Genomic DNA, 19,376 nt, shown 5'->3' on the forward strand with positions numbered 1-19,376 from the left:
TTTCGATGGAGTCGATCATTTTGTACGGAGCACCAGTCTCATGTACATGAAGTGAATTGATGCGCGGCTGGTGTACCCATACACCGTCTGCCGTACAAAAGGGCGTAAATGGCATATTTCGTAGCAGTAATTCGGAAGAAGAAACTCTTCCCGGTAGTACTACGATGCTGTACTTCATATGTGTACATGCCATCATCAATTTCAGCACAATGATCAGTCATAGATTTTCATTTTCCTTCGCGTCAGCACGACATCGAACACGAAACACGGTCCAATACAACCAATTCACTCAACCTCACGTACCTGTTATGCAGCGGGGCCACAGGACACAAGCTGACCAACGGGCACGCACCACGGCGGCGGCACGCCACGCCATGCAGGCTTTAATGTCCCCCAACCCCGACCGGCAGGAGACGGGCCGACGACCGCGGCACATGTATTGTCGACAGATGACCGCATACAGCCTAGCGCCAGGTCACGCACGACACGCACGCCAGGGGCTGATCGGGCCGGCGCTGTCCGCAACGACGCGGCCCGGCGCCAGCCGCGAGCGCCGTCTCGCCTCGCGTGCTGCGTCTGGCACGGGCGCCAAGCGAGGAGCCTCGCCTCGAACGACCGCGGCGTCCGGGGCGAGACGTCCACACCGTGTTGGACGAGGAGGCGATGCCGCGCATCGTGAGCATGAACAGCAACGATGTTTTCTCGACTTTCGCCGCGTAAGATACGGGCCTGCTCCACAGATTTCCACAAGACCTACAAAGTGCAATTCTGAAATAGTCAGCTGGTTAAACAGACGGTCGAGCGCTGGCTTTCATGCCGGACAGCGAAGGGTACAGCGGTCGCAGATGCTTTTCCACGAAACGATGCGCATGATGAACCATATCATGAGATGGAGAGCTTGAGCTCCGGCTCCGTACGAACACCCACTCGCCCAGGTGAACAAAACGCGGAGGTCAGGCAAGACCTCGCCACCCGCGCCGCGGGGCGTGACCTGGGGTCAGTGATCAGATATCCGCTCGGTTGGTTCTTATCCCACAGTCGTCCGCTCCTCCGCAAGCAATGGTCTGCCGCTGTCATGTCCAGCTGTGCGAGCCACTCGTCGCATTCCCAGTCATGACTCGCAGACACCGGCTGACTACCACTAGTCATGACTCGCAGACACGGGCTGACTACCACTCAGGCCTGTCGTGACCACACTCAGCCAACCCCGCGCTGAATGGCGGCGTTACCAGCGCGCGGGCGCAGAGCCAGCGCCGCCTCCGTCGGACGCCTTGCTGGCGGTGGCGCGAGGCCGGCCGCGCCCACCTGCGCCGCGCCACACCGCCGCCGCAGCGCGACACCGCCCCGTTTATTGTACAACAGACAGACACATACAAACAGACAGATGGACAGACAGAGAGCGAGCGAGCCAGCGGGGCGGCCGGCCGGCCAGCTCAGATGTATTTGGTTCTTGTGAGGGCTGACTGGCCGAAGGTGGGGTCTGTCATCCGCCGCCAGTCCGTTTGGCCCACCACGAAACCCATGTCACGCATCTTGCGCTGCTGGCTCTCCTCCTCCAGGTCGGCCCAGCGTACCTGGCGGCCCCATAGTGGTCAGGCGCGGCGTACGCGACGACCGAGGGGTCGCGCGGCGATGTGGCGCTCACACGGAGACGCACAGCTCGGCTGGGGATCTAGGGCTCAGGCGATATACTTAGAGACCGGAGACACACAAACAGGCCGGACGCACATACAAAGGTACATAGGTAAAGATGTACAGAGGTACAGAGGCACATACAGAGGTCACGCAGCCAGCGATCTCACACAGCGATAGTAAGGATCAAGAGCTTGATTCGCCAAGAGAGCGACAGACCAATCAGCAGCGCGGCCACACGCTGGACGAACGTGGGAGTGCCTCCATGCTTACTGAATGCGATAAAGGCATTACCGCAAAACGGATCATCCAGACATCTCATACAAAACAGAAAGAGCTGAGCTCTCATGTGCCATAAGAGTCAAAGCGTGAAACAAAATCAACGCAAGTGGCAGATAACGAACATAAAACACCAATGTCGTCATCAAAAGCACCGTCGGAAGCATACGCCACACCTTACATCACACTTCATCGGACTCGCTAACGCGACGGAGCCCAGTTACCACACGTGCCCTAGCTTCACGCCCCCCCCCCCCCCTCTCCCCGCACCCACACGTCCTTTCCGTCGGCCACGGGAACGAAAACACTCGGGCCGGGGCCGTCCGGCTCACCCGTTTCTTGTTGCCGGCGCCGGCAGCGCGGCTGGCGTAGTCATCAGGCAGCTGGAGGTAGTCCTGCATGGTCTGTGGGTGCGACTCCTTCCTCTTCCTGGCGCCGATCACGCCGTCCAGCTTGTCTGCGGGACACGAGGCGGCCAAGTGTCACGCACGTGCCCGGCGACGAGCGGGCGCATCTCAACAAGGCGCAGTGGCAAAAGTCAGTGCGTGAGAATAATGCTGCGCGGTGATGAACGAGCCTCTGTGACACGTCAGAGGTGAGACTGATTGCGCCGGGCATGCTGAGGCAGTGAGCAGTAAACGGAAAAGCAGGCGTATAGGGCATAGACAGTGCCAAAGAGCTTTCCATGAGGAGTTTCGTGCTTACCTAATCGTTCTTCGGACGGGTCCATCTTTTCCCACTTGCTGACGGTGGCTGACTCTTCCTGGGAGTGGAGCGACAGATGATGCCACACCCGACCACCACGGCCCGCTCCGCTAGCGCGAGCGAGATGTCGGCCCCACGAGAACGGGTTGACGAGAACAACTACCGACCGCGTCTCTAGGAGTGGGTCTCGGTTCGCACACCGCCGCCGGGTGGACCAAACTGCGCCAGTTCCGATGGTTAGCGTCGGCGCGCCCGTCATGGGACAGCCCTAGCGAATGACGTTTAAAGAAAACGTAAACAAACAGACCGAACCGGCCGTGCGGCAAGCCGCATTGATTACATACCCACACATCGCCATCGCATTCCACAGCATTCCCCACATCACTGCACACTTGCGCCACCTTCCGCAGTTCGCCACCTGTCACTCTGTCACAGCATCATTGGCACGCTCTCCGCGACATGACACGGGCACCGCACGGTCGCACGCCGCTGGCGCATCTTCTCGCTCACCGCCACCGCCGCGGCCACACCGACGTCCCCCTCCCCCCCCCCCCCCCACAGCTCCACAGCTTACGGCGTCACACGCTGCTCACTTCGGCGGGAGGACACCGGTGGTGGGCCACGTACCCGAAGACCCCGGTGACCTAGGTGGCCCCTGGCGATCCCGCGCACCGAGCAGCCACCCTCCGCTGCTACCGGCGGCCACCGTGTGACTGGTGATCAACCGCACAGCTGCAGCCCGTCCCCACCACCCAAAGTCGTCACAAGGCCGCAACTAGTTGCAAAATGACGCGCGCTAAGCACGACATACTTCCAGTACGCATTCCTTGTTTGCACCTGCGTTGCGAGTCAAAATAATCATGGCCTTCCACTTAAGGCACACAGGAGCTGTTGCCATTGCTGCTGGCCTTTGAATCATGATCAATGAACACTGTTGCAACTTGTCCAACTAGTCGCATCTGCGGTTCGTTACCTGCACAGCGTGGAGGAGTGATCCCAGGATCCCAGGTGATTGTGAGGGTGAGGATTACACGTACCAGTCACACCCAGCTGGGGGTGTGGATCACACGCACAAGTCACACCAGCTGGGGGTGTGGATCGTGCGCACCAGTCACCCCAGTTGAGGGTGTGGATCGTACGCACCAGTCACACCCAGCGCACCCCAGTCACCCCAGCTGAGAGTGCGATCACATCACACGCACCAGTCACACCAGCTGAGGGTGTGGATGGTACGCACCCGTCACACTCAGCACACCCCAGTCACCCCAGCTGAGAGTGCGATCACATCACACGCACCAGTCACACCAGCTGAGGGTGTGGATGGTGCGCACCCGTCACACTCAGCACACCCCAGTCATTCCAGCTGAGAGTGCGATCACATCACACGCACCAGTCACACCAGCTGAGGGTGTGGATGGTACGCACCCGTCACACTCAGCACACCCCAGTCACCCCAGCTGAGAGTGCGATCACATCACACGCACCAGTCACACCAGCTGAGGGTGTGGATGGTACGCACCCGTCACACTCAGCAAACCCCAGTCATCCCAGCTGAGAGTGCGATCACATCACACGCACCAGTCACACCAGCTGAGGGTGTGGGTGGTACGCACCCGTCACACTCAGCACACCCCAGTCACCCCAGCCGAGAGTGCGATCACATCACACGCACCAGTCACACCCAGATGTGCAGCAGGCGACGGTGGTCAGCGATCGGCCGTCGCTGGCCCAATGACCATCTGACCAAAACAGGATCATTAAAACATCCGCGGGCTACAACACTGCCCGGTCCGGCAAGGCAGCTGTTGAATTGCGTATCCGTGGTTCGCTACACTAAGCGGTCAGAAGCAGTCCGTGAAGAGCCGAGCCACGCTAGCATCGTAGAAGTTTTCCTCTCTGAGTCAGCGCGCGTAATCGGTCGCCGGATCAGCCGCGGCAGTACGTAGACTTTGACGGACCATGATGACGAGAGGAGCGACACAGGTCGTCACTAGACCACGCTCCCAGCGACGCGAACCCGCTGTCGCAGGCGCGTGCGATGAAATCGCTCTGTCATCGCGACTTGTAAACTGCATCGGCATCGATATCTCGTTGACCATTTCATTTCCATGAGTCGATGGTGCCCGCGAGCATGGTATTACTGCCGACGCTCACGGTTCAGGGACGCAAGGGATTATTATGACCACTTCCTCTGAACCATAAAGACCATTCGTCTATTTTTCCTTAGCAAATAGATGGGCCAAAAAATGAGTGGCCACTCCTTTGTAGGTCGTGGAGTAATACCCGCAAACTACTGTATAACTTCACACATCAGTTCGCTTGTTACAGCCGCGTCACGTGAACCAGCCGTTGCGCTTGTGTCGTCGCTGTGTACGACGCGTCGCCCGCAGTGGAGCCACGTCGGACGCAGCACCGCCGCCGACTGCCACCGGTGAGGGCACGCGGGAGCCGACGGTAGCCACGGCCGCCGCCGTCACGTCACGTCACGTCACACAGCGCGCGCACAGCATCACAGCCAACGCGAGACATCGTCGAGGCATAGGCGGCACCAGCGGCCAGACAGGGACGCGCCCCAGCTGAGGTTGGAACTGAGCAGCACGGACGTACCTCCGGCATCACATGGCAAGATGGAGCACATGACCCCTATCACCGGCCGGTGGTGACGCCCAGAGAGAAAATATCAGCAAATATTCACCACACATATCAATTTTTGAAATGCCCTACACATGCCATGGATACCATCGTAAAACTCCAGCTGCTGTCAGATCTCGAGGGCGACGCAAAGGCTTCAGATGACTACTGAGGCAGACTAGCTACGCACTTGCACTCTAGCCCACGAGCCAGCAGGATATCCGGCATGACGCACGGGGTGATAATGATGGTGATAATTGGAATATGAAGTCCTGAAAGTGATTGGTGGCCATAGCGGCTGCGACTGGCCATAGCAGATTCACACGAGACGCGACGAATCGGCGGCCAATGCCCTCCTGTGGGGCTTGTGGGAGAGGTATAAAGTGACACATGGCTACGCCAGAGATACCATCCAGAAGCCTTGGCGTCACCTCTCCCACGCGGACAACCCACACATCATCGTGCCGTCTGGCAAAGGGGGGCAGCCAATCCTAATCTAACGAGCATCAGCTTTGCTACTGGTGCTGCTAAAACCTTGGGATAATCAAGAAAGCGGTTGTCGTGTGCCAATATTTGCCTAACATAATGAAACATTCAGCGAAACGGACTGTAACGTCCGAACCCCGGTAGGGGGCGTCGAATCCTTTACAAAGTTGCTCACACCACAGCACACCACATATACGATCAATACAAAATGGTTCACATATCCAACAAGGGTCATATCACACATCCCATCACCAAAGAACACAGGTAACATCGAACACATTTACACGCACCCGGATGGCCGGTTGAATGTGACGCGCTCCGGCGGGGGAACGCAATTCGACACTCTGATATCTCAAAAATCAGAAGAGCTAGGGACACCAAATTCACAAAGGAAGCAGAGCGGCATGTTAATTCACTTGTAATATCTTGAGGTCCCCAGGTAATGACCTTTGAGCCAAATAAGGTCAAGCGATGTCAAATAAAGTCAAGCGATGTCAAACTCCAGAGCGGTGTCCGAAGTGCCCTCAGATCTCATACAACTGCCTTTTACCTAGATACATGTTCTGAGGGGAGGTTACTGGTGTTAATCTCAGGCCAGTTACCTTGTTTGACCTTCGGCGAAGTGCGGTGACCGCAACCTACGACATTGTTTCGATTTTCGAATTTTTATAAGCGCCAAGAATTACTATGCTAAACAGTATTCTTTTAAAAGAACGCGTCGTTGTTCTGAGTCATCTTAAGTCAGTGACCTCGTCTGGCCCTCATGAAGACCAAATATAATGTCTATTGACGTCCTTGTGAACAAACAATTCAATTCAATAAAAAAAAGTTGAATGAGATTAATCATTATCCTAAATTTAGTTGTATTTGCCTCAGAAACTTTTGCTGAGATGCATGGCTACGCCTGACACTCCGTTGTCATATCAGATTGAACGATTCCTGAGCATTGTCTTTGCTGGCACGCATGGTCTGACTTTTGGCCTTCCATAGCTCAGTGACCTAGCAAGGTACATCAATTTTGTATACAAAAATATTCCTATAGCATTGCCTATAGCTATACATAGTTTGGGGAGGCTACGCCGCACCGTTTGGAAGTCATTCTGGAAAAATTATCAGGGGTCAAATTTACCCCCATCCCCACCTGAGCGCGTGTTCATGTAACTGTTTGACACACTTGGCTATGATTGTGACACACTGCACTATGAAGTAGTGGCTGCACTGCACCACACTGCAACACTCCGATGCACTGCACCACACTGCACAACACTAATTCCTCCCATCTTTAGTGACACTGCACTGACCGCAGCGCGCGTACTGTTCCGAGCTACTCGGCATCCAAAGAGCCCTCAGAATATCGATGACCCATCACTGATTTAGCGATAACCTATCATGATGTTGAGATGATCTGCTGTAGTGATGACCTACCAATGATGTGATGATGTCCTATCACTGATGTAGCGATGACCTGCCACTGATGTGGCGATGACCTATCAATGAAATGATGACAACCTATCACTGATGTGGCGATGACCTACTACTGATGTAGTGATGACCTATCAACGGTGTGATGAAGACCTATCGCTGATGTGGCGAGGACCTACCACTGATGCGGTGATGACATATCAGTGATGTGGTGATGGCATATCACTGATGTAGCAGTGGCCCATCACCGATGTAGGGATGGCCTATCACTGAAGAAGCGACGACCTATCAGTGATGTAGCAACGACCTATCACTGATTTATTAATGACCTATCGCTGATGTAGTGATGGCCCATTAAAGATGTAATGATGGCCCATCACTGATGTGGCAATGATCTATCACTGATGTAGCGATGATTAGCAATGATGATCGTCATACCGCGTGATATCCCCCAACGTCCCACACCACAGCACGCCCGTCTCGGCCGGAGGTGTCAAGAAGTATCCTCCCGGCCACCTCCCCACCCCCTGTGCCCAGCCCCAGTGACCCCACTGGTAACTTACGGCCGGCGTCTGCTCCTGCGCGTCCTTCTCGCCAGCTGGCTCCTCGACAGGCGTGTCCTCCATCTCCACCTGCGCGGAGAGGGATGGTGAAGCCGGATGGATCAGCGCCAGGGCCATCACCACGGGCGGGAACTCGGCACAGTCCGGGGTGGCCGCGACCGGCGCTGGAGCGCGCCGCGTCGCTGTCCAGACAACACAGCGCAGCCTGCGCGCGGTGACAGGTGCCGGAGCACACCAACAACGTCTCGGCGCCTGGCGACACTACCTCCGACGGGCCACCGCCGGCACTGTCTGCTGCACGCATTACCCGATGTGAAGAGCGAACAAGACGGACAGTCTTGGTCGGTCGCTCTGAGACGCGCACGTGGCGTGCGAGCACGGCGCCACGCTGATAGGAACTCGCCAATGGGAGCGCACGTCAATCACAGAACCTGCAGCTAGAACGCCACCGCCCGCTGGCACGGCGCACAGACAGACAACTTGTCCACAAATGCACCGACGCCTCCAACGAGTCCCTAAAGCCAGCTCTTCACCGCCTGCGTATCGGCGGGGCGGGCTGTCGGCCGGCTCGCGCGAAGCTCCCGGGCCGACCGCCTGCGCCTCGCCCACCTCCGTCCCAGGCCCTGCCCTGGCTCAGCTTCTCGGCCCTTGTGGCACCGGACGTCGCTGGCCCGGCCCGCACACCGACTCGACTCCCCATACACTGCAGCGGTGGCGACCCCTAGCATCAGGTGCTGTGTCGGCTCTGCCTGTCTCACCCACCTCCAGCCAGCTCTCTCCCTCCCCTCCCAACCCATCCAGCTCCTTTCCCTCCCTCCCGACCCCCTCCAGCTCCCTCCCGACTCTCTCCAGCCCCCTCTGTCCCCTCCCGATCCCCTCCAGCTCCCTCCCCTCTCTTCCCGACTCCCGACCCCCGACCCTCGACTCTCGACTCTCGACTCTCGACTCTCAACTCCCGACTCCCTCCAGCTCCCTCCCCTCACGAGCCGACCGTCCGCCAGAGCTGGAGCCAACACCCCACCTCCTGTTACACCGTGTCCGCGTCGTACCCAGACCGGCGGCTGGCGCGTGTCGGGGCGCCGGCCCTCGTACCTCCTGGATGCTGTCGTCCTGAAGGACGGGCCGCACGTCGACGCGGATGAAGCGCGCCGGCGTCGGCTGCCACCGCTCCACCACCTGGCGCACGTCCGCCAGGGAGCGGCCGTGCACATTGCGCTTGTGGCACGCGGCCACGTCCATGTCCATCTGCGCCACGTACACCTGCCGGCCAACGGAGTGGGGTCATGCGGCGCTCCGAAGGCCGCGGGTTTGAATCCACGAAGGACCACGTACCTTGCGGGTCGCCTTTCGTGCAGCGTGGGAAAAAGCGGGGCCCAGAACATTCCGGCTATGCCAGAAGTCACTGACCTCGCAGGCGCGGGTAAAGAAGCAGACACTCAATAAGTAACCGCGTTCCCAGTGCCAGACACAGAGACAGCGGGGCCCTGAAGGGAGATAGACCCAGAATAGCAATCTCACACAGGAGAAAGTGTATCAAGTCATCAATTCATAGCAGACCGGCACGGCACCGCATGGTCGAGGCAGCCCCGCAGCCCACATAACCATCCAGCACGTGACATCCACCAGGACAGAACAAATCCCTCCTCCTTGAAATCAACACAAGCCAGCATCACGGCGGCCGGCACCTTGAAACCCCTGTTCTTGGCGTAGTTGCACATGTCGTCGTAGTGCTCGGTGCGGGCGTTGACGCAATCGAGGATGATGAAGTGGAAGAAGCCGTCATCAATAGTCTTCCTGAAGACCTTCTGCAGCGAGGCCCGGTAGGCCTCCTCCAGCTCAGCGTCATACTCGTACTCCATCACCTGAGGGTCATGACGGTAGCTGTAGGTCAACAACACAGCAGCACCAACACATCATGCAGCTGGCAGCATTGACCACCCACAGCGCAGCATGGGGTGAAAGCCATGACAGAGGGCAGTGTCTGAAGAGTTTGTTTTTCTTACATTCCATGCTGCACAGCAACACAAACCTGGCAAAGAGCTAGGCGTGATCAAGCGAGCTCTACAAAACCGTCAGGACTCGCTATAGGGTGCACGCATTTAACTGGTCAGCTACAGTTCGCGTAACTGATCTGCCACGCAGAGACTCAGGTTCACACCAAACGGGCCTAAGCGTTATGACAGTGCCACACGGGGGCCGATCACTGACGCTCCGGGGCATGTCGGCCGCGGCACTCGCCGCCCAGCAGCGCGTCTCAAACAGCGCAGCGTCACACCCACCTTCTTGGTGACGGACCTCCCTGTGACCGGGTCCCTGACAGCCTTCTCCTTCTCCGTGCAGAAGTAGTCGTCCAGCGAGAGGATGCGAGGGGCACTGCCCTTGTTGGCCACCTCCTGGTCCTTGATCAGCTTGGCCGTGTACGTTTTTCCTGCGGATCGCGCGTGGTCACGGCGCTAACCCCCGCGGGTGTTGGCGATACAGGTCATGGTGCAGAGTACGCGGCACCGTACTCACAGTGCAAGGGCCAGTCAAGTGGCTGCTGCGATACAGGTCATGGTGCAGAGTACGCGGCACCGTACTCACAGTGCAAGGGCCAGTCAAGTGGCTGCTGCGCTTTCAATGCCCTAGTGACTCGCCAACGAGACTGACTGTGAAGAATGTGTTCTAGCCCATTTTAAAGCAAAAAGAATTCCCTTGGATGGAATCAAATATGAGACAGCCTGCAATACGGCTAAATGCTCACGATGGTTATCACTTGTCAGTAACTGGCACGCGGGGAGGGTATCTCTAAGTTAATCGCTTCGTGCCAGATCGAGACCGTAACAGGCGATAAGTTCCCAGGCTTCCCCTGCTGGGGATTCAGAAACAGCATGAGTTGCTCGTTCCCCAACCCAACCAGACAGGACTCCCTGACGCGGAGCCCTCCTGCCCCTTCTCAGCTAAGCAGGGTTGACAGCACACGTGACTGTAGCCGGAGTCCACTCCATCCCGGGCGTGACAGCAGCGGCGCCAGTCACAGCCTCCGCCCGCCCCGGCGCAGTCGGCGCCGTCGGCCGCTCTCACCGGAGCCGGGCGGGCCGCGCAGCACGATCACCAGGTTAGTGGGCCGCGTCAGCCGGCCGGGCGGCCGCAGCAGGTCGGCGATGCTGACCGTCGGGTACTCCGGCTCGGGCACCGGCGGCGGCGCAGCCGAGATCGCCGGCGGCGCCGGCGCTGGCACCGGCAGCGGCTCTGACCCGCCACCCATCCTGAGGGAAGGAGGAGAGGTCAGCAACGGGGGAGGAGAGGTCAGCGACAGAGGAAGGGTCAGTGACGGGAGAGGAGAGGTCAGACGGGAGAAGAGAGGTCAGCGAAGGGGAGGACAGGTCAGCGGCGGAAGCGGAGAGGTCAACGACAGAGAACGAGGGGTCAGCGACAGAGGAGAGGTCAGCGGCGGGAGAAGAGAGATCAGCAATGGGGAGGAGAGGTCAGCAACAGGGGAGGAGAGGTCAGAAACGGGGAGGAGCGGTCAGCGACGGGAGAAGAGGTCAGCGAAGGGAAAGGAGAGGTCAGCGACGGCGCACGAGAGGTCAGCAACGGGGGAGGAGAGGTCAGCGACGGGGGAGGAGAGGTCAGCGAAGGGGAGGAGAGGTCAGCGACGGGGAGGAGCGATCAGCGACGGGAGAGGTCAGCGAAGGGAAAGGAGAGGTCAGCGACGGCGCACGAGAGGTCAGCGACGGGGGAGGAGAGGTCAGCGACGGGGGGAGGATAGGTCAGTGAAGGGGAGGAGAGGTCAGTGACGGCGCACGAGAGGTCAGCGACGGGGGAGGAGAGGTCAGTGAAGGGGAGGAGAGGTCAGCGACGGGGGAGGAGAGGTCAGTGAAGGGGAGGAGAGGTCAGCGACGGGGAGGAGAGGTCAGCGACGGGGAGGAGAGGTCAGCGACGGGAGAGAAGCAGCCCGCGGGTGGCGTGGGACCAGCTGGCAGAGGCAGACCTACGAGCTGGCTGGCTAGGCAAGAAGGGAGGTGTCGGGAGGGTCAGCTTCAGGGAGGCATCGATATATAAACAGGTGCATCCACTCCCATCGTCTGAGGCACCAAGAAATTATACCAAGATTTACACAATACACCTGCCTGCAATCACATCCAACAAATCCTCAAACAGCCGTTCATGGTCGAAATCTGACTCCCTCCACCTAACCCCTCCCCCTCCCCTCCTCTCCCATCTCCCAGCCCACTCACCGCACGCGTCTGTCGTAGCCTTCGCCGCCGGGGCCGGGGCCGGGGCCGGGGCCGGGGCGCGGCCGCTCCCGCTCCATCCTGCGCCGCTCCTCCATCTCGTAAGGCGGGCCGGCCGCGCGGCGGCGACCAGCGGCTGCGGCGCGGCGGCGACTCGTGATAGGGCGAGTCGAACCGGCTGCGCCGCGGCGGACTGCGCTCGCGCCGCGGCGGCGAGCGCGACCAGCGCGGCGGCGAGCGCGAGCGCCAGCGGCGCGGCGGCGAGCGGCGGCGCGGCGAGCGCGAACGCGGCCGGGGCGAGCGCGAGCGCCGCAGCGGCGAGCGCGAGCGCGGCCGAGGTGGGTAGCGCCGGTCAGCGTAGTCATCGGGGTGGCTCGGGCCCAGGCCGTAACCGTCCGGGTCTGTCGAATAGACACGGGTGGGATGTGGGGCGGCGGCCGGGTCGAGGTAGACGGCATCACAGCGAACGCGAGTCCAAGGTTTCGATGTTATAATTATGATACCGATCTGAAAAAAGCGGCAGTGTCTTTTCAAACTGAATGCTACCAACAACGAGACTTCACTTCGAGGACGCCGACTACAACGAAGTGAGCATTTAGGACAGCTAGGTGGTGTGGACCACACTCTACTCTACCGCCGCCACCTGCACACCACTACTAGCACACAGCCCCACCCCGCCGTCACACCCTCACGTCACCTCCCAGCCGTGCTCCTCCGGCGGCGTGGCCCGTTGAGTCACCTCTGCCGTAGGGGCGGCGGGTCGGCGGCGGCGGCGCCTCCGGCTGCAGCCCGGCACCGCCCATCCGGTCCATCGCGGACAGCGACGGCTCGCGCGGAGGCCGCTTGAACGCCTCGTACACGCTCTCGATGGCATCCTTCAGCGACGGCGGCGGGTTCACGCCCCGCGCCGGGTCTGCGGCAGAGCGGGCGCAGTGAGCAGTCTCTGGCACCGCTGACGTGGCCGACCCGGAGACGGCCGCCACTGCTGGCGCGTGAGAGCCTGACCACACTAGGTTCAGGCAGCGCGGACCACGACTACCTCGGCGCCAGACGGCGCCACGCCCTGGACCACAGCCTACCAACCCGTGCCGCCTGCGTCTAACCCAGTCCACCAAATACGCCAGGGAGCACTCGGGGCCAGGCGGTGTCCCAGTTCACCCCTCCCTTCACCGATCCGCCACTCACCTTCGAACTTTGAGACGACTTCCAGGGCGTTCTGGTGGCCGTAGTCGATGACCGCGTGTGAATCGTCCCTGCCGCGGCCGGGGCCGGCTCCCACGCCGAGGCCGCGTCCGAGGCCAGGGCCGGGGCCGGGGCCGGGGCCGGGGCCGGGGCCGGGGCCGGGGCCGGGGCCCGCTCCCCCACCGCTGCTCGGCACCAGAAGAGGACCCGGTCAGACCGGTACTCCGGCTGGGACCGGGGACTCACATCATGTACGGTGGGGGACACAAGGGAAGTCCCGAGTGCGAAGTCCCGAGACCACCAGCGCCAACCGTGAGTCCAAACTACAGGGAACGATTCCTTAACAAGTTACAATACGTTATTTGCCGTCTATCACTATTGTCTACAACACAAGACGTGCCAGTCGAGATCTCATAATACACAAATACACGAGGTGTTCATGGACAAGTGTACACAGCCGTTCACCCATTACACATAAAACAAACAATTTGAGCAGAGGTTCCAGAAGGCGTACAGCCGGGTGTACGCCAGAGATGCCAGCCCGCATGCCATCCGCCGGCCACCATGCCATCCCGCCCCGGGGGCAGCCCCGCACCCGCGGTGGCCGCCGCTGGCGCGTCCGTACCGGTAGCCGCCATGCTGCCGTGCCGCGTAACCCGCCTCCTGCCAGTCATCCCCGCCCTGCTCCTGGCCGTGACCTCCCCTGCGGGCAAGCCGCCAGGTCAGCATGCACAGAGGGGGCACGTGCTCCCCGCCGCTCAGCAGCGACAGTGGGGGCACGTAACCGTCGCTCAGCAGCGAGAGCGGGGTTGGCACGTCACAGGCCGCTCAGCAGGCAGAGCGGAGCCCGGCAAACGACGGTGCCCGCTGGCGAGTGTTGCGCCAAGGTCAAGCGAACAGCAGGATACCCTCATACATTACACGCGGAATGATGGACTCGCGTCGATTACGCCAGCCAGGCTAAAAAACTGATAAACAATGTGTAACATACTGTCAATACTAGCATATTATCAATGCCCGATACCACCACGGTACTATGACTATAGAACCTACGCGATCGTGAGCACAATGAGACAGCATTTCAGCAGCAGCACACAGCACTGATGGCAACACACTCACTGGTCTGCATATTCGTCCCACTCATCGTAGCTCTGTCCGTAGCCAGCCCATGCTTCCTCGCCGCCCTCTCCGCCTTCCATCTCTGTCGGGTCGTACGGGTCGTCGCCGTTGTAGCCGCCGCCGCCGCCGGTGTAGCCGCCCCGGTCACGGCCGTACCCACCGCCGTAGCCGGACGGGGGCTCGCCACGTCCGCGGCCGCGTGCGCCGTAGCCGCCACGACGCGGGCCGTAGTCTTCGCTGGCTTCTTCGTAGCCACCCCTGCCAAAGCCGTCGCCGCCGTCCTTGTAGCCGCCGCGGCCGCGGCCAGCGCCGGCGCCGTAGCCGCTGTCCGCCCCACCGTAGCCGCCACGGCTTCGGCCGGGCCCAGGGCCATAGCTGTCGTCGGCGCCGCCGTATCCGCCACCGGGGCCGCCGTAGCCGCGGCCGTGGCCGTACTCCTCGCCGCCGCCATCGTAGCCGCCCCTGCCGCCGCCGCCGCGCGCGGAGCCGTAGCCGCCGCCCTCGCCGCCGCGGTCCGAGAAGCCTCCGCGGCCGCGGCCGTACTCGCCCTCGACGTAGCCGCCGCGCCCGCTGCCGCTGCCGCTGCCGCTGCCGCCGCCGCCGCGCCGTGCCTCGCGGCCGCCGTAGTCCGCACCGTAGCCGGAGCCGTAGTCGTCGCCAGGCCGGCCGCGCGAGCCGGGCTCGTCCGGCGTGCCGACAGAGCTCGGCGTCCTCTCGCCAACTGGGGACGGCGGTCGGCCGTCAAAACCGACGAACGGGAGCGGCAGGGCTACCCTGAGAGTGCAGTATAGGGCATCACGCCCTCAGCCCACTTCGGCACGGGCGTTCCATCAGTAAAACATCGGTAATTGATCCTATATCTTCTGACAGTATTTGCATTGCCCTTACACAAAATCATTACCTGATGTGGGATATATGCCGTGCCTTCTACATGAGCAATGTCTTCTGTCTGCAACGTAGCAGCACAATGCTACCCCTCACAGCAGATGCATCTCCTTCCAGTCAGAGGAAGACGTACCAAATATTGCAGTTGGATCTTCCGGCTGAACAGCCTTCAGCAAAAACACAGCTCCAGACGCACACTTCCTGACATTTGCGGCATCACAGCCACAGCAGAGGCTGATACCGCAGCCACCAGGCAGAAGCACAGCCATCCGCCGCCAGTCGGCTCGCGCCCGCTCTCTATACGAGCGCCGGCCCAGCCGGAGGCGGCGGCAGCAGCGGTGGACTGACCTGGCCGGCGGGGCCAGCCCGGCTCCGGGGCCGGCAGGTCGGGTGGCGGCGTCTCGCCGCGCGCCTTGGCCAGCTTCTGCGCCAGCCGGCGGCGCAGGTGGTCACGCCGCTGCAGCAGCTTGTTCTTCATCTGCAGCATCTCCTCCTCGTAGTCCCTGCGGCGCCGGCGGTCGTGAGCGGTGAGGTGGACGGGGCGCGGCAGGACAGGGCGGGGGGGGGGGGGGGCGACAAGAGGGCGGGGGTGCGGCAAGAGGGCGGCGGGGGGACAGGACGTTGGGGGAACCACAGGAGGACAGTGAAGGGACGGGGATTACAACAAAGCGCGGCACCCGGTTGGTCACAAGGTGACTAATTATGCAGCGGGAAGTTACGACCTGTTTTAAATGATCGTTCTTGGATAGCTTCCAACAAAGCAGGCTGTGAAAACGGCGGACAGAGACAAATAACGTACCGGCATTGTCACCGAGCTCTTTTTTCAATTTGACTCGAACCCTTTGAATGGCTGGATTTCTGGGACCAGCAGTCACGCTAAGCAGTGCTTGTGTGAGCCCTGACCCCACTATCCGATCGCGTGATTCCAGGTAACGGCAGAGTTTAGTGACGAAAGCTTAACGTGCCGCAATAATCGGTATGGCCCGTCCTGCCTTCTGACGTCAACTGACCTTTAGCGTGACTGCTGCCACCGGCCGCAGGCCATACCTGCCAAGGGCAAATCGCGAGCGCCCTAAAGCGACTCGAACCCACCTTGCCGCGGGTGGGTGGATCGGAAGGCAGGCGCTCTAACCAACTGAGCCACCGGAACGGACAAAAAATTTAATCGTTTGGTGTTACAGGAATTGAGTTATGTGGATATGGGGGAACATTCCCTCCCTGCCAACAGCTAGCGTACAATTGAAAACAAAGGACCTGGCGGGGACTCCACGGGGTAGTGGAAGTTGACATGGACAAATCGTCGGAACCGTACTGTTCATGTCTCACGTTCACACCGCGCCGTTTTCTCGTTAAAGGTTCAAGACAATGACAGTTTTCCGAGGCGCAGTGAAACAGCCACCAGAATGCTGAAGATATCGGCCTCGACCTAATCGGGGAACACTCAAGCCCGGGATAGGAAGATAGAAAAGCCTCAAATGCATGAAACATGGGCATGGCTGGCGTCCAAGTTGGTCGGAGTCCAAGCTTGCTTACGGGAGGCCGACGAGCAGTTGTCATTGGAAGATAGCGCAGCACAAGTGGCAGTGAAGCTGAGCACTCACTTTAGCTGGGACTTGTCCGCATGTCCCCTGTTCTCTTCCTTCCAGTTGTTGAACTGCTCTTCCCAGGACTTGAACTGCTTGTCAAACAGCTGGTCGGCCCTCTGCAACTGGCGGATCTCCTGGAGCAGCCGGGACGGTCCTTATCAGGTCACATTCCATGCAGCGGAGGTGCGACCGATGAACACAACACGACCACAGCTGGGCGGAGCGAGATCTGATATCTGATCTAGAACAAAAATTAGACTGGGTGGACTGCAGGGCCTCCAGAGTACTGGGTGGACTGCAGGGCCTCCAGAGCGTAAGCTACGCGTGGCTGCGCTGTCCTGCGTGTAAACACGTGCTGGTGCACATGATCCAGTCAGTGATTGGTTCACATTTCAGCCTTACTTTTACCACACTTCTAGACGCATCTATGCAATGGATGCGAATTTGATTTCTGATGTTGGACTTAGGTTCAAGAAAGCATTGCCTGTCAAAGAGTTCAATTTCCAAAGGTATCTTTTGAACAGATCCAAATGTCATGCTAGATCTGTCCCAGATCCGAAACAGACTATTTCAGGAAATATAATTTCAACAGCAACAAAAACCGCACACTAAAGCTTAGATCCAGTCGAGCAGCATGGCGCAAATGGCATGGTGTTCCACTTTATTCTAAGAGCTCAGACTTTCATCAGATTCCAACATAAAATAATCACTTGTAACTAACAGACTTATAACAGCTGACATAACAGCTAAGCATGTCTGAAATCAATATGTTCATCTTCTCCATATTTCATAGTCCATTGCAATGCTAAGTGTTTCACATGGGGACAAGGCTGATGACCACCATAGACCTTCTACCATTATAAGGTTGATTACCACCACATACCTATCATTATAACGTTGATTACCACCGAAGACCTATCATTATAAGGCTGATTACCACTGAAGACCTCTTAACATTAATATCTCTGTGCCAGCGTTACACACGGTGAGTCAGCCCTGGTCGGGAGTATGGACCGGCCACTCCAGCGCGCTAATGTAGTACCTGACTGAGTCAGCAGCACAGCCTAGGCACAACACTAGCACGTCGGGGGAGCCGACAGGAGCGGTCGTGGCGGCGTCTGCCGGGCGACTGCAGCAGAACAGATGCGGCGTTCGGACATCCCCTGCTCCTGATGCGACAAATAACCACCATGCTGTTAGCTCTCCTGCAACACTTCTTCCACCCATGGGGGTAAAGCCAATCACCTTTCAGTTCTTTCCCTTTTGTTGCTGGCTTTCCATGTCCGTGAAGGGTAAATGGCATCTATCCAGCTTATGATATCAATAAATTATCAGCAACAAGACTATTGCTACTCTTATGTGCATTGACAATGCAACCAAGGTTCGCTTCATCACATCCATAAGAACAATGTGACGCAAGACTGCTTCCAATACACCACCTTGCCCCCAGCTATAACAAGTGAAACGTCATTCCAACTACACCCAGTCCCACACACAAATCAAGAAACTGACACATTTCATATGCAGGGTACCAGTTACATATTTAGCGGCGTGGAAGCAGGCACGTGATGGCGAGCGCGATTGCTATTACCTTGTAGATCACCAAAACATAGGGAAATGGAGCCTGTCATTTAAGCCAACCAGTATGGAAAGGACTGGTCGATCCATAGCAACATCCTCCTCACATGGGTTTGGCAGGCAGAAGTGCACTGATATTTACTGTCCATGTCCAAGTTTACAACTGACATTGCACGAATATTAGCTGGCTTGGGGCCTATGAAGATATCACAGTTTTCATTGACAAGGTGAATGAATGTTGACATGGCATAACATGTGGTCATTGGATCACCAAATGATTTGCGGGGTGGATGATATATTTGACTATAAGTTACTGGCTTCACTTCTCAGCCTGCACTGATTACTAAAATCTGATATAGGTCCTCCAAAGATCCCCACAAACAGGCATATTTATGGCTTGTGCATGGATGCATATAGAAGCTTGCACACATCACCCCATACCTTCACCAGCACGATACTCTGTTATTCCCTCTGTTAGTATCAGCCACTCTCATATCGCTGAACCACCTGGCCACCAAGGCTGAGAGGGCCCTGTACTGGCAGAAGTGGGCATACCTCCTGTTCCTTAGGGGTGAGCCGGACCGGCGCGGCGCCGCCGACGGCCGGCGGCGGGGCGCCCTGCGGCGCGACCGGCGGCGGCGCCGGCCGCCGCGCTGGCGCCGGCGCCGGCGCCGGCACGGGCGCTGGGATGGGTATCCGGCGCCGGCGGCGGCGGTGCAGGCGAGGCGACGGCCTGCTGCGCTGGCGGTGGTGGAGGCGGCGGCGGTGGAACCTGTACACTGAACGGCGCTGGCGAGGCGACAGCCTGTGCAGCCAGCTGCAAATGCAGACAGTTAGTGGAGCCCATCAGAATGCTCCCAAGTCAAGTAGGACTGGTATGTGGCAACTGTTTGAGATTGTTCTGCTTTCCATTAACAGGAATGTTCATAAAATTGTGCCATTATCTTGACCATAATTCAATTTACTGCTGGCCAGTGATTGTATGGCAACTAAGCCATCTTGAAAGATATTTATTCTAGTGGCATGTGTGTATGAAGCTTCTCCTCATATAACTGATGATGAAGCTGGACACAGTTAGGCAGGGGTAGATT

At 58.8% G+C, this 19,376-nt stretch overlaps 2 protein-coding genes across 2 annotated transcripts; both read right to left on the bottom strand.

The window, feature by feature from the left end:
- Nucleotides 1–412: 412 nt before the first annotated feature.
- LOC119093255 (YLP motif-containing protein 1) lies at nt 413–10,889 on the bottom strand. Its single transcript, XM_037216180.1, has 8 exons — nt 10,782–10,889; nt 9,998–10,146; nt 9,404–9,580; nt 8,811–8,978; nt 7,719–7,787; nt 2,617–2,674; nt 2,244–2,368; nt 413–1,574 (listed from the first exon to the last, which is right to left on the bottom strand). The coding sequence occupies exons 3-8, from the start codon at nt 9,575–9,577 to the stop codon at nt 1,434–1,436; spliced, it is 735 nt and encodes a 244-aa protein (XP_037072075.1). The 5' UTR covers nt 9,578–9,580; nt 9,998–10,146; nt 10,782–10,889; the 3' UTR covers nt 413–1,433.
- A 1,734-nt stretch (nt 10,890–12,623) lies between these two features.
- LOC119093354 (glycine-rich cell wall structural protein 2) lies at nt 12,624–18,900 on the bottom strand. Its single transcript, XM_037216310.1, has 8 exons — nt 18,841–18,900; nt 16,723–16,841; nt 15,470–15,624; nt 14,848–14,957; nt 14,237–14,517; nt 13,713–13,820; nt 13,121–13,188; nt 12,624–12,676 (listed from the first exon to the last, which is right to left on the bottom strand). Exons 3-8 carry the CDS (start codon nt 15,606–15,608, stop codon nt 12,624–12,626), a joined length of 759 nt encoding a protein of 252 aa, XP_037072205.1. The 5' UTR covers nt 15,609–15,624; nt 16,723–16,841; nt 18,841–18,900.
- Nucleotides 18,901–19,376: the final 476 nt, after the last annotated feature.

The sequence above is a fragment of the Pollicipes pollicipes genome, unplaced genomic scaffold, assembly GCF_011947565.3.
Source record: "Pollicipes pollicipes isolate AB1234 unplaced genomic scaffold, Ppol_2.1 Scaffold_4002;HRSCAF=4701_pilon_pilon_pilon, whole genome shotgun sequence".
Taxonomy (NCBI): Eukaryota; Metazoa; Arthropoda; class Thecostraca; order Pollicipedomorpha; family Pollicipedidae; genus Pollicipes; species Pollicipes pollicipes.

Bases quoted from the DNA above. Each gene is read 5' to 3' on its own strand.
- LOC119093255 (XM_037216180.1), bottom strand. From the start codon at position 9,577: ATGGAGTACGAGTATGACGCTGAGCTGGAGGAGGCCTACCGGGCCTCG. The intron at 2,675-7,718 runs GTAAGTTACCAG...CTCCACTCCCAG, and splicing joins CGCAGGAGCAGACGCCGGCC to GAAGAGTCAGCCACCGTCAG. The intron at 2,369-2,616 runs GTAAGCACGAAA...CGTGTCCCGCAG, and splicing joins CCCGTCCGAAGAACGATTAG to ACAAGCTGGACGGCGTGATC.
- LOC119093354 (XM_037216310.1), bottom strand. From the start codon at position 15,608: ATGCTGCAGATGAAGAACAAGCTGCTGCAGCGGCGTGACCACCTGCGC. The intron at 13,821-14,236 runs GTGAGTGTGTTG...GCTTGCCCGCAG, and splicing joins TGGGACGAATATGCAGACCA to GGGAGGTCACGGCCAGGAGC. The intron at 13,189-13,712 runs GTGCGGGGCTGC...CGGCCGCGGCAG, and splicing joins GCCAGCGGCGGCCACCGCGG to GGACGATTCACACGCGGTCA.